We start from the raw sequence: 15,449 nt of genomic DNA, 5'->3' as shown, positions 1-15,449 counted from the left end.
TTTCTGGTGATTTTGATGATCCTTGTGACATCTCAAAAATATCTTGTTATAAATTGATACTTAATTATATCTGCAATGTGTGTCCTTTGATGACTGAGCTCTCCAAGAAACAATTAATTTGCAAAAATGTTATCTAAGAATGTTGACTTTTAGTTGTTATTCCAGCATTGACTTTATAAGCTAAAATGTAATTTCAAATATCAATCTAACAACCTGCCCACATAAATAGTTTGCTTTTCATCCCACTCACTAGTCTTAAAAAATTGTTTCTCAGTATTTGTAGCATGCTGCACTCCTCAGGCAGCTACAGGAAAGCTTAGGTTAATTTTAAAGAAAACATTCTTGATTAACCACAGTTAAAATTAGAAAACTTTTAGAGGTGGCTGTGAGCTAAACTAGAGACTGTAAGAGGAGATAGTGATGCTCAGTTGTACTGTGTCTTGACAGATATTCTGTGGATCGACACACTGACCTTGACAGAATATTCAACATCTATTCAGGAAACGGATCCTTATTCATCTCAAAGCCAGTTGATCGGGAAGAAACTCCCTGGCACAACATCACTGTCATAGCAAGTGAAATCAGTAAGTTGGAGATCATTTATCTCAGAACATTAGAACTGAGAAAAGACTGAAATTCTACAGTGTCTACGATTTATATTCTTTCATTAGTGTTGCCCTTATTCAGACATTATCAATAAATAGAGTATCTTTAAATGCACATCTAGAAGTTTAATTTACTACTTTAGGATTATCTTTGCCCATTTATGAAAAGATAATTCGGAATTCTCAGGCTCAACAAAACCGTGTACAGTATATATTAGACAAGTTAACTGGTTCCCTGAGAATTCCCAGCAAATAATTTGGTGCAGGTGTGATGCACTGGCTTTATCCTAAGCTAAGTCTTTGGGAAAAGCCTTTGAAAAAAAGATGTCCATGATTGATAGACAAATAACACATTGTCAGAATGACCACTGTAAACAGGGGAAGAAACGATGCTTTACCTCAACTGCTTTAACTTATCTCAGGAAATGGCTTCATTTGAAGCCAAGACTAGAGGAAATTCTTTCCCCTCCATGTCTGAAGGAAACCCTAGCCCTAAGTCTTTCACCTGGATTGTCTACTATTCTGTTGGACCCTTTTAGATCTGGATGTCTCTTGCCTGCCTTTTCTTTCCAGTCAACTGATAACAGTCACCAGAGGGGAAACAGAGACACTGATTTTAGGGAAGAATTTTTCTCCCTTCCTTCATTCTCCCTACAGATTCCCCAGGAGTCAATGTGCTTAACAGTCTGGGAGTTGGGTAATACGGAGAGATGAATTATATATCCATTTTCAGAAAGACTGATACCTTTTCCTCACAAATGCTTTTTCATTGTTTGGTCAAATATGGTCTCCATTTTCAATATGTGTACTGCAAGATTCATCTCCAGAGATAGCTTGACATTGCAAGTCAAGTTTGTGAAGACTAATTTATGATAACATCTACATATCTCATTTTTTTGTTTTTGTTTTTACATTTTGGGGAGAAAGGACAACCTTGGGTTGGGGTTCTTTTGTGTGTGTTTTTATTGTTGACTGACACTGTTTAACTGCTTTACTGATTTGAACAAGTGAATATTCTTGACAGCTCGACCTCAGGAAAAAGCTTTTGCAATGAATCATTTACTGTGCTGATGTATAGAATACAAGTCAATAATAACTCAGTGACCTGTTTTTAATGCAAATCAATTTAAGTATACTTTATATTATTTCAAAATATATGTACTATAATAGAACAATTTGTTTCAAATATAAATAGGGCTTTTATGCATATGGAATGTATGTTAGTAGAAAATGAAATATAATTGTTTTAATAAAATCAAGAAAAATGAACATTTCTAACATTTATTGGAAAAAATATATTAGATAATTTCAGATCTTTTTATAGACATAGACTGTAAATCTCTATATTGTAATATAAATAATTTTCTTGTTTCAGATAATCCTAAACAAAGTAGCCAGATACCTGTCTTCATCCGGATTTTAGACATAAATGATCATGCACCAGAATTTGCCAAATACTATGAAACATTCGTTTGTGAAAATGCAAAAGCAGGACAGGTAAACAAATATTTATGTTACTGAAGAACTTGTAATGAAACTATCTTGGAATACAATCATGAAGACTTCAACATACATTAATTTGAACAACTGCAAACCAACCCAGTCTTTTTATTCCCCACCTTCTACAGAAACTACCAGTTGATTCAAAAAAGGAGGAGATAAAAGATGCAGGATTTTACCCTAGTATAATAACATAGCATATAACACAAAATTGTACTTTAAGGTTTTTTTTCATTCCTAATATCCAAAAATATTTTTCAGAACTAGTTATGCATAATGCTACAAAACCCTTTATACTGTTTGATAATTCCATTTCTTTCTGGATTTTTTTCAAAGACTTGGTTAATGTAGCCACACCTTCAAGTACACAAAGCAGGAAAATCTTTTATTATGCTTCAGTAAAGGAAACGTGAAAAATAAACTTTTACAAGAAAAAAAGATAATGCAACTGGTTCCATTGTAAGTTAAACTTCAATTTGGAATTGAGTTGAAATTGGTAAAAGCACATGTATATCCCTTTCTAAACTATCTCAGCAATTCTGTAATAATCTAAAAAGACAATAACAAGATTTGTAGAGAAAATAAAGTGATAACTGGGAACTGAGAAAGGAGGCAGACCAATGGAACTCAGAGCCAGGACATTACAGAAATCTTGTAATATTACTGCCGCTACAACCAACATCTATTTATGCTAATGCCAGTCAGCCTTTCAGTTTTAAATCCTGTGAAGAAAGATGTATGTTTTGCTGATTTTTAATTCTGAAAGTATTTACTGGATTTAATAGCAGATTGGGTACCTCGAGATTGTCTTTCAAGCATGGGCCTAAGTCCATGCATCAGCCTCTTCTCTAGACTGATGCATTTTTGAGTGGAAGAAAAAGCTTGAGGTCATTATTTTCGTTAGCACAAATGTGAGTGGGATCCTACTCTAGCAGAGAGAGGCCAAGATGGAGCCCTAAACTCAGCTTAGGTCTGTCCTTGTGTCTCACTAGTTTTATGCTGACATCATCCAACCAAAGCTTGCTGACTTCACAGAAAGTATGTGGAAAGGATCAGAATGTAGGATATTTTGTTTGTCCTTAGAGCACAGTGACCATACAACACTCAAAGGCTTTACAGGGCTGCAGGATATGGATACACATCAGGTAGCATGCTGATGTTTTACCTTGGTCACTGCCCAGTGTTGTATTTAGCATAGTCACAGGGGCTGCACTGAAAGTAGCATAGATGGTACCTGAGATGAGTCTAGAATTTCAGGTCCTACAGAACTCTAGACAGAGCAAGAACATGCAATTTACCAGTTGCAATTCAAATGATGTTTTATGAATGGTTTAACAGATGGGGCAGGGGGGAAGAGACCAAAAAAGGGAGAAAAAGAGCATACAGTGGATTGCTGGAGTTTGCGTTCAATTCTACTTATTTTTCATTCATTGCACCTAATACTGGAATTTATGTAAGTGGGTTAGAAAGGAGGAGGATACTTTGAGTGAAATCACTTGGCTTTGAAGAGGTACTTGACCATTATTTTAATTATTTTTCAAGAAAGTCTTACTATTTTTGATGCAAATGACATAAATAGAGGAATATGTATATAAAAGGCAGTGATTAATTAAATTAAAACAATGGAAGGAATTATAATATCAAAAAATGAACAAGGAGCATCTCTCAAAACAACTGAGGCTTATGACCAGAACATTGTGTCTTAACCAGTGACATAAATTGTCACATAAGAATGCAGTTCAAGCCTTACAGAATGAGCAAAAATTCCCTAAACTTCTGGTTATTGTACCCTCATAGTTTTGTTTTATGATTTATAAGCTGTCTTTCCAGGTGGAATACATTCAGATAATTCTAGCCATTAATTTTAAACAGCTGGCATATGACCTAAATTCTGTCTGTGTAACAAAATCTCTTTGCACAACATGAAACTGAGACAAATAAACCTTAAAATCTCAGTATAATGACTGATAGCAAAATGAGTCATGTACTTTAACTGCATAACACAAAGAAAGGTTCCAAAGCTTACAAATGAAGAATTAATTAAATTTAATCATGTGCAATTTTATCAACCAGCAAACACAGGTTTTGCCATATATTTGAACCAAGTTCAATCCACACATACTGCTTGTCAGTTTTTTTAACCTAATTTCCATCTAGTCTAGCATACCTGATGAAATATCCATTAATGTGTAAAATTTCATTTACCTTTCTGGTAAATTCTGTGCTTTTCTAACAACAGTGATGACAAAGGCCCATTAGATAGGCATATTGTTATTCAGACCTCCCTTACATCTAGCATACCAATGTAATTCCAGGAATTATTTTCCCTAATTGGAAAAATCCACAAAAATACTAGAAAGACAGTGTGCATCGAGTAGCTGCAGAATAATGAGAGATCCAGACTGTTCTTCTATTTGTTAACAATTGAGTTCCTCAAGACAGGCATCTGAGTTCATATCTGGACATTTACATATAGTTGACTTAGTATTTTAGAAAACAGATTACCTTCAGTACATGAGACTACTTTTATTTTGGTGTCTAAAAATAGCAATGAATATAGAGATACAAACTTGAATATTTTGGCCAAGGATGCTAAGTTCCAGATAGCCTGTATTGCTCATGTTTAGCAGTCCCCCTATAATACAATAAAGATATAGAATCATGTTGTGTTCATTTAGTACTACTCCACCTTATTTTAGAGATCACCTAAAACAGCTAACTTATTAGAATCATTATTGCTTCTTGACACATCACAGCAGTGCTTCTACATCTGGTGCCCATAGCAGGAGAGCCAGACTGAGAAGATAAATACATTTAGTTAATTTTTAAATTTTTTTTTTTTTAATCAGGCCCAGCTATTAATCACACCATTCTCTAAATCTCAGGTGCATCAGGAAGCAGTCAGAATGATCAAATATTGCTCTCTGCTGCCAAGTGACATTACTCACTCTCAACACCAGCAGATATTAGAGGCTGCATTCATTGTGTTTTTCAGATAGCCTTAGGAGGCTCAGAGGAAAGAAAATCCTACCGTCTCTCCTCCTGCCCTGCCACTCTTTTGTCTCCAAACAATGGTATGACTGGGGAGAAACATTATCACTAGAGGTGCATAAACAACTACTTTCATTAGGCTGGAACAGATTTGTGACCATGCAAGTCCCGTTCCACCGGCTAATACTCAAGCTAAAAAAAAGCATGACGCAGCCTTCCTCTCGCGCACTTTTGAAATCCCTAATCCTTTGATGGTGTGCTAGAGCCCCAGGGACTGTTGTGGGGAAGGCTCTGGTACAAGTTCTCTCATGCCCTTGTCACGGGAATTAATTGGGTCTTTTTAGCTGGATTAGAGGATGAGTCATCTCCATGGAAACCAGGAAGATTTACTTGAAAAGGAGACTGATTTAACTGAACAATTTGCTAGGAACAATTTAGCTAATTTCAACACCCATCAATAATGATATTTAAGAAAATAACCTGAGTTGCTTTTTTTGCACTGATGCTATATTCTTTCTTGCCATTCAGGGGCTCTCAGACATCAGAACAGAGAAAGAGTTTGTTTCCTCCTTCAGAAAGCTGGCAGATTTTTCTTTTCATTAATCTCCGTACCCCACCTCCCTTTTTCAGATGGAACAGACGGACATCACATTTTTCATGTGGCCATTGTTAATTATCAGTCATGAGTTGTTTATACAATGTAGCTGCCTTATCTAGGTAGACACCTATTGGCTTGATTTAGTGAGAGATCCATGCTAACAGTCTGTCTCTCTTTTGAAGTAAGAATTGGAGTTCAAGGGAGAATGTTCCAACTTCTGATAAGTATTTAGTCCTGCTTTAAAACTGCCAACACATTTGTGGAACAGAGCCAAGACTTGAAAACCAAACTGTTTTTCATTACCAAACATGAAGCTTTGTTAAATGGCAGGCATTTTAGAACATTTCTTAAGACTTAAAACATCAAGATCAAAGGTCTATTCAAGCTTACACACGCGTGATGGAGGCTGCTTTCTGCAACTAGCACCATACAGGTGTATAGGCTAAAATTGTGCCTGAACATGTGTGATCACGCAAGCTGCAAAATGACAAGATGGGCATCCACTGATAGCTGGATTGATTTTGAAACACTTCTATGTGGGGACACTTGAACTATATTATTACTTCACTCCTAGAGAAATGTAGCCACTTCGAAATCTTCTACAAAATCTTCATCCCACCCACTTACACTGTGCTGTGTTATTAATACATTCAAGATTAGTTAGTGATTGGCCCTACCAGATCGTACAGGCAGGAAAAGGGGCAAGAGAAAGAAAGGACAGGAGAAACACAAAGTTGCTCTTCCACCATTCCCCCATAGCATTTGTACGCTACTACGTTCTGATGTCAAAAGCGCAGTCTCTCTCACAATATGTTTTTTCATAGTTTATTGCAGACAAAGTGGTGAGATCTTTCCAGATTCCTTGAGAAATATTCAAAACACAAAACAAGTTTAATAAATTTCAAGAATGACTAAGCCAGTGCTCCAAGATCCAAGATTTGTTCTGTTCTCTCCTATACCACTTCTGAAAAAAGTGTCAGACAAAAACAAACAGCAAAATGTCCCAGACATTCCTTTCTCAAGTGCCTAGTGATATTTTTTAAGTCTTATCTTAGAAGCAGTTGAAAGTAGATAAATGACATTTGAGAAATTTCTTTGTTGTACAATATGCAGGTTTAACTAAGAGCGTAATATAACAAGAATAAAAGCCCAAATGATTCAAGTGGATTGAAGGCCTACTCCTCTGCATATCTATAATTGAGTACAAGAAACAACAAAATTCAGCAGCTGTTACTGTATTTCTAGCTTAACAATGCCTGTGTCCAGTGGTCTTACTTCTCTGAGACTGGAAGTACAATTTTCATGCTATATGACAATTATATTATTTTAAAATTTCAGAAAGGCACTGTCTACAACAGCAGACCATCTTTAAATTCCTGTGAAAGTGACATTATTTTTCACTGTCTCATTTATAGTGAATTTTAAAAGAAAAAATTTTGAAAAAAAGGTCTAAAAATACGATAGCAACCACTGATATGCTGCTGTTTTGAAAAGAAGCAGCAGCAGATTACATTGCGGACATTCTATTTGTCTCAAATTTTGTTTTATTAGTAGAAATTTTTAACCTGAAAATATGTTGCATCCGTCCACCCATAGACCTCATCTTGTTCAGCTTTCTTCAATGAACCTTTCAAGAATCTGTCTGAAGCATGTTGCTGCATTTTTAAAGTGTGTACTCTGGAGCCAGTGTGCATCTGTGGTTTATTCACATGACATGCTAAGCCAGCACAGGCTGAAAAGCCCATCTAAAAAGCGGCTAGCTGGTGCTGACCTCTATACTGTTAAAGATGCAATACTAGCTTAACAATTGCTTTAATGGTTCCTATATTCCTTTTAGAAGCAGTCCCAAGGCTGAGCCCATGACCCAAGTCTCCTACTTGTGCAGCTCTCCGCGTCCACAAATGCAGCCTCAGGAAGAGTAAGGGCATGCTCTGAAGTGCACAGGGACCCTTGTTATTTCAGAATACCCCCACCTAGCTTTTACTCACTTTCTATCTTTAAAACAGCTTGAAGAAAACTGGAGAGCAGGCTACATCTAGGGATGTACCAGATATATGTAAGGAATCTGTTACTAGGCAGTTTATTCATCCCAATCACTTTTTCAGAGATGAGTATGAATAGCTAAAAAATAGCCTGAACATAAACTACAATCACAATTTTGACTGTGGTGTAAGTCATGGCCTTAAAAACACAGTATCCAGGAGAAAAGAAAACCCCACAAAACAGTATTATAATCAAACTGTTTCCTCATTTGAAAAAATTATGTCAATGGGAAATAGGTCCAAACCCTTTAACAAAATCTCTGGCTCCATCATGAAAGAAATTCTTCAAGAAATTTTTCCAGTGGGAATAATTCCTCATTCACAACTCATCTTACATTGTCAAGCTGCTACAACCACTTTGTCCTGAATGTAAAAGTGAAAACTTTATGTCAATGCCTAAGTTTAAATTTTCAGTACCGTCAAAGACAAGTGACTCCTAAAAACTTGTATTTACCCAATAAGATCCACTCAAGAGTATGAGACTGTTTCTTTAAACACACAGAAGTGCACATGCACATGCAACTCTCAAAATAATGACAATAATGCTGTATTTTCCAAATTGTGCTCATTCGCATGGGAAACTGTGGAAGAAAGAAAAAAATGGGAATGCTTTTTATCTTCTCTAAGCCTGATATGCTTGAAATATATTTGAATAAAAGTCATTTTCTTGAAATAACTCTTCCCTCATGAATCTTACGGTGTCAGAGTTCTTTCTCTGAACTCGTGGTGAAGAGTGATCATAACTCAATGTCCATAACTGCTTCAAAACGGAAGAATACATTTCCGACATGAAATCACAAAATGTACATGAAACAGTACTAAATTTTTTCATATAACTGTGATACTTAAAATAAAAATAGCCACATCTCTTTCATTTCTGCAGTGATTATCATTAACATCATTCTCTTTTATTTACAGCTGTATAACTGAAAAAAAAATCCTTAATTAGATAACAGTTCTAATTTCCTTTCACCTATTCATCATTTGGAAAAATTCACCTGCAATCATCCTTTCTCATTGTTCTTTTATTCTCCCATCTTTCCCAGTGGAAGAACAGCTAGTTCTCAATTTACACAGCCAATAGTTAGAGCAGGTAATAAAGTGTTGTGGTTTTTTTTTTTCTTCTTCAGCCTTACCCTCAGCAATAAGTTTTCAATGTAATTAAGTTCCTCTGTGCCTGGCACAATTGTCCTCCTCCATGTGATTTGCACATGAAGGGAATCAAATCCAGATCCTACAAACATCCCACTGATTACATCTCAAAAAGCCCCAAGATACTTAACTGCAATTTCTGGTAGCTATTATATCAGAATATTTTCTCGTTGAGTCTTTCAGCAAGTAATTGTGCAAATATTATCACTTATCCTAATTCTCTCTCTTCTCTCTGGTACTTTTACACTTTTTCTGTCTTTTCAAACTTGTAAAAATATGAAAGGAAAATTTTCTCATTTCAATTTGGTATTTTAGTCCTATCAGAAGGAAATTTTTTTTGGTAGCAATATTAGATTTTTGCATTAAACAATGCAAAACTAAAATTAAACACCATCCTGGTCTTGCTCTCTGTATTGCCACTCTCAGAGGCAGATTATGGCAAAGAGAAAAGCAATAGGACAGTGGAAAAATGCTGACATAATCAGAGACGCAGCAACATACTGAACAGGGTACTTTACTATAAACAGCAATTAGGCTAATCTTGGGAAACAGCTAAAACTTAAAAAAAAAAATCTGAAGAGCAATGATCATCAAATGCTTTAAAAGTGAAGAGACCTTAATATGTAGTTATTATTCAAATCACACTTAGAAAAACTGCATAATCCTGCCTTCTGCATAGTCACGTCCTCTTGTACAAGGGTGATGTTCACAAATTACCTTTCAAGTTCCCCAATATGCCTCAAAAATAAACAGAAAATGATTAAAAAAAAGTCTTGTAGTTGTTTTAGAAGGAGCTTCTAGGAAGTGAATGAGCCAAACTCAGACATCTTTACTGTTTTTTTTTTTTTATAACAATGTAATGTTGTTAGCTGTAATAAAAGTATCCCAAAATTAACTAGAAAAAATGGGCCAAATACTCATTGTGCAGTACAGCACTAGCAGTAGCAAGTTTCTGAATGACACAGTAAGAAAAACACTTTAGTATTTTTGGTAGCCCTATAATTATGTTTGTCTAATACAGTGTTCCATCCTGAGAGATGCTAAATACCCTCCATAATTTAACTGTATCCTCAAGTCTCACTCAAGCTGATGTTCAGAGAAAGTATATAAGAAAAAGGCATTCCTTACTTGATTGCTGCAAAGCTTAAAAATCATACCAGTGTTACTTGTCAATTACTGTATTTCTTGAAGAAGTCATGCTGTACTTTCCCTGGAAATATCAGAAAAACAAGCCATGAAGTAAGTCTTTGATAACAAGTGGCTTTGATGTCTGTGGGATTTCAAGACACTCTACACACTGGAAACACTTGAAAACCTCAAGACAGGCATTGGCTCCCTCATGGCTTTGATAGAAACAAGTCTGACTGCTGCGCTCTTTCTGCCTTTAAGTTTAGGTGCCGTAGAAACTCACCTATACTGAATTGCAGCATCCTCAGTTGAAGCTTACTCCCATTCTCATGCCACCAAGCTTTGTCACCTTGTGATTGAACTCAAACACATCCTTGCAAGCCAAAGTGGGGTATGGGTCACTCTGCAGTGCGATACCTGCTAGAGAGTGCAAAGGACATAGCAGTCATTCATACGTCTCACTGGAGTTACGACGACTCATGCAACCTGGCATGGTGTTAACTGTTGTAAGTCATTTCACAAACCACAGCTATTCCCAGGTAGCTTTTTCTTCCTCAGTTCTGCAGCCTCAGCCTCTATCTATCAGTCTAGCAGCAGATAGATAGAAAAAGAGTCAAATTGCTAGTGTATATGTATGTCTATATATACATGACAACACATATTTACACATGTTTTGATGCAACAGGAAAACCTGTGCAATCCAGAGGTGCTGCTGAAGCCTCTCTTTTTTAGTCCACTCTACTCTGACCCTAGGCTGGCACTATTATCACTCCTTCCCAGCTGGGCTTGAGTGGCCTTGTTAGGGCAGCTATAAAGCTCCACAGCCAGAGGTTTCAATTTAGGAAGGAGTAAAGCATCTCTTTTTATTACCTTAGGAGAACTGAGCATCCTGCCAGTGCAGTACTCCAATTTATCATCAAGAGCAGATGAGGTGGACTGGGAATTAGACCCACTTAACAACTGGTTTACACACTACTCTGTGTCATTGCTATATGAGGTCACTGGAGGTTTATGGCTTATTCAGAAGGACAATTGTTTCTGTATCACTGCAAGACACTGAGTACAAATCAAAGCACTCGGCTGTCTTGCAGTGAGGACTGGCCTCTTTTTCATCCTCTCTTATGTGTTTAAACAATAGAACAATTTGCTTACTGTAACCTCTCCTGTGTTTATGTGGGGAACATTTGGCTCAGGACATCAGTTTGTGTCTTCGGATAGAGATTCATTGGACTTTTACCGGACATGAAAAGCAGAGATCTTATTTCAAACACAAGATTTCTAAAATAGCATGAAATACTGTTTTCTTTATAGCTGATACAGACTGTGAGTGCAGTTGACAAAGATGAGCCTCCTCGAGGACACAAATTTTTCTTTGAGGTGGTACCAGAATTTGCTGTTCATCCAAACTTCTCCATCGTAGACAACAAAGGTAACTGCTGACCAGTACCATCCCCCCACCCACCAGCCCCAATACCACATAAAACTTCATCCAGCAACATTGATTTGTTCCGCTTTTCCGTTCTAGACAACACAGCAGGAATTATGACTAGAAGAAATGGATATAGCCGTAGTAAGATGAGTACCTATCTCCTGCCAATCATAATATTTGACAATGACTACCCGATCCAGAGCAGCACTGGCACGCTGACCATTCGAGTGTGTGCCTGCGACAGCCGAGGGAACATGCAGTCCTGCAACGCTGAGGCCTTGCTCCTCCCTGCTGGCCTCAGCACAGGGGCACTGGTTGCCATTCTCCTCTGCATCATTATCCTGCTAGGCAAGTACCTGTGATGAGATGTTTAATTGACTAGGCAAAGGTCTGGTCACTTCTAGATTCCTGATATTCTTCAACCCCTTATTCACATGACCCTGCAGAACAATATTTCATACCTGATGTCATCTTTTTTTTTTTTTTTACCAGCTGTTTTCTAAGATGGAAAAGGAGCTGGGAGAGTGGGAGAGGGAGCTACTATGGGCTGTTGGTCATCATTACTATTCAGAAGAATGTGTGAAAAGAATGAGACTATTAATGTTATTTAGATGAAAGAAATTTTAAAATCTAGGGTCAGTTTTAGATACCATGCTCATTTGAGTAATGTTTTATGTTATAAACAGATCTTCGTTTAGATCCAGGACTTTAAAATCATATTCCTGAAGCTGAGTGATAAGTTTCTCAGTGATTAAAAAATTATCAATTATACTAGCTATTTAATCATGAACAATTTGTAATTTTTATACTCAGGAAATATTTAGCTCAAAAGCATAGAAAAGAAATGTTCAATTTCTTGCAAGTGGTAGCGAGAGCAGCTGATTAAATAAAGCGTGAGAACAGAAGTTAGATGGGTGGTTGGAGAGCAGAAGCATTAGAAAGATGAGGTGATATATGAAGAAACTAGAATAAATGCTAGCTCATAACCTGCTGTTAAGAACATAAAAAATTGCAACTTGCATATTTTGCTTACCAGAAAAGTGCCTCCTTAAAAGCGCCATCATCTCTGCTTTCCAGTCAAACTCTGTGGAAAACCTCTTTCCCTTTCCACCTGTCCTAGCATACACAGGTTGCCAAGGGGGCAGTGACAAACTTACAGGTGTCAGTTTATATAATTCTAAGGAGATCACTTTTTTTCCATTTTTAGACTGGATTCAAGCTAGCTCCAGTAAATATTCAGAGGACCACAGAGGTTGCTAGGAGAGGGGCAATATGTAGGAACTATATCTGTACTGTTGGGCATAGGGAAGGGAGGGTACTTGAGCTCTGACAAACTGATTGTCCATACTGCTTAGGTTCAAGCATCGCTGCTGGCCTAGTTTCAGCATGAGCCAGCTTGGATTTCCCAGGACATTGCCCGGGCATAGTCTGAGCAGCATAACTTGCAGGGCACCACTTCCAGCAGACAATTATCGTTCAAACTCTGCCAGATCTGGCTCTCCACCTTGCATGGTTCTTAACACCATGTCGACAGGCTCTGAGTCTTCAAAGCCACCCTTCATGACTCAACATAGGGCATGAAATGTGTACCATGAAACACATACCCTTACTCACTCACTATGAAAACATCACTCTGATCGGCTGCAATCCTTTAGTACAGAAACACTAAACTAAAAACAAAAATCAAAGTGTGCCTTAGGACCACAACGATAGCACATGAGACTCAGAACAGGCTTAGGGACCAATGCCGTGCAAAACAAGTGTGACCACTTTGTGTCTCTTGGCCCCACGGTCAGAGACCCTGCTCTACTTAGCGCTACAGACAGCTGAAGCCAGAGTAGCATAAGGCTGAAGAACATGTAAACAGAATTGTTAGTCTACAGCTGGTGTGCTTCTCAGCACCTTATTTAACTGTTCAAGAAGATGTAGTGTGTTAGGATAGTAGACTGGTGTCATCGTGCCCACAATAGGAGAGACATATTAAGTACCTGGCTGTGAAAGACACTTCTTCATAATAACCTTTTAGTGGTCTGCCCTACTTTTGTATATGAAGTTATTAAACTTACTTAAGTGGGCTATTACTTGTCTAGCATTAGGAAAACTTGAAAAGAATGGCTTCTGCACAGATACAAAAACCACAACCAAAACAGAACAGAACAGGCTTTACATTCACAGCACTGTACCATGGCACGTGGAAGATCTCAGTTCCCCTGTCCCTACCCGCAGCATGTCCAATCTTCCCTTTTATTCACCAGTACTATGTCATTCAGAGTAAAAACTTTGCTCCTAAGACTCAACAAAAGTGCTTGGCACTGCTGTAATGTGTGGTTCGGCAACCACTGTTATGCCTCATTGACAGATGATTTCCTATTTACTCCAGCTACTGGAGCTAGGGTCAGCATTTAAATGCATTTAAGCATTTAATTCCTACTGAACTCAATAGCATTTAGGCACCAGAATGTATTTACAAATCTTAACTTCAGTTTTTCATCTCCCTCTGTTCAGGTTCATTTTTGTGTCAATCCTTACCTCTCCAAAAGGACAAGTTATTCAGCTAACAGTTCTTAAACTAGGGGGATCATGTTTTTAAAAAGAAACATTTAGTAGCAGAGATTAGATTTCAATTCTTGCAGTCAATGAAGCCAAAAATAGTTTTGTCAATAATATTGATAGCTGAAGGTCTTCAGGTTCTTATTTTCAGAAGGACCTGTAGATCCCATTTTCAAAAGTGAATTAGGCACTTAGGAATACCTAAATCACTAGCTTTCAAGAGTGTGAATTACCTTTGCCAAGGAGATTCAACTACATTCAATGAAATCACCCTTAGTGACTGCCAGGAAGGTGGTGCTTCACAAAACTAAAATCAAAGTCAAACCCTAGTAGGATGATACATTTTAAGACATTATCTGCTTTTCAACTTCAGCTTAATTGTATATCTATTTCAAATCTATAATATTTTAATCATTGCTCCCATAAGTTTAAAAAAGCAGAAGTTTTTGACTGCTATAAAATCATTAATATTTTTCCTTATCAACTTCAACTTGGAGATAGCTTTTATCACTATTTTCCTACTAAAAATCCCATCCCAGCCTTAAAACTTTTCCAGTTCAACAGATAATGTAAAATATTTGCTCATTTATTTAATTTCTAACTACCCATTTCTTCATTCATCTTTTGTTTCCTTTCAGTATTAGTTGTCTTGTTTACGGCTCTCAAGAGACAGAGGAAGAAAGAACCCTTGATCATCTCAAAGGATGATGTTCGGGACAACATTGTGACCTACAATGATGAAGGAGGTGGGGAAGAAGACACTCAGGCTTTTGACATTGGCACACTGAGAAATCCAGAAGCAAGGGAGGAAAGTAAGATGAGAAGAGATGTTATCCCAGAAACTATATTTCAGATAAGACGGACCGCACCTCTTTGGGAAAACATTGATGTCCAAGATTTTATTCATAGAAGGTTAAAGGAAAATGATTTAGACCCAGCTGCCCCTCCTTATGATTCACTAGCAACATATGCCTATGAAGGAAATGATTCCATAGCAAATTCACTCAGCTCCCTGGAATCGCTTACCACGGAGGGCAACCAAGACTATGATTACCTCAGTGACTGGGGACCTCGGTTTAAAAAACTAGCAGATATGTATGGTGGAGAGGACAGTGATCGAGACTGAGAAAGTAATCTGTGACCTGGTCAGTGTTAGTGGAATTCATGTCTATGTTACTAGATAAAGTGGCCTATTCTCTCTTACTTGGGAATAAAAAAATTACAAAAAATAAGTGTTGTCTTAGTAAGGGTTTGCTTAATCAATAAGTCAACGTGAATGAATATGAATGATTTAGATTTTAAAAAATCTATAATTCACCCTCTTTGCCTAGAAACCTCCAATGAAAAGTTTTTATTGATGATGAAAAGACAATAAAAGGCTTTTTGTGCCTTTAATAATGAGATGGAAACTTAATTTTTTTTAATTGCTTTGCATTACCTTTCCTACTAGCTGG

The 15,449-nt window shown here is 37.1% G+C and overlaps 1 protein-coding gene across 2 annotated transcripts in view; it reads left to right on the top strand.

The window, feature by feature from the left end:
* The window catches only part of CDH9 (cadherin 9), a 71,367-nt gene extending 56,246 nt beyond the window's left edge, over positions 1-15,121 (top strand). For both annotated transcript variants that reach the window (XM_050890691.1, XM_050890692.1), the window contains 5 exons: positions 448-584; positions 1,981-2,102; positions 11,328-11,445; positions 11,542-11,793; positions 14,634-15,121. In XM_050890691.1, the coding sequence (XP_050746648.1) occupies positions 448-584; positions 1,981-2,102; positions 11,328-11,445; positions 11,542-11,793; positions 14,634-15,121 (1,117 nt within the window). The remainder of the gene's footprint in view (positions 1-447; positions 585-1,980; positions 2,103-11,327; positions 11,446-11,541; positions 11,794-14,633) is intronic.
* The last annotated feature ends 328 nt before the right edge of the window (positions 15,122-15,449 follow it).

This window comes from Gymnogyps californianus, chromosome 2, assembly GCF_018139145.2.
Source record: "Gymnogyps californianus isolate 813 chromosome 2, ASM1813914v2, whole genome shotgun sequence".
In the NCBI taxonomy this organism is placed as follows: domain Eukaryota; kingdom Metazoa; phylum Chordata; class Aves; order Accipitriformes; family Cathartidae; genus Gymnogyps; species Gymnogyps californianus.
This window is presented reverse-complemented; position numbering and strand designations above follow the sequence as displayed.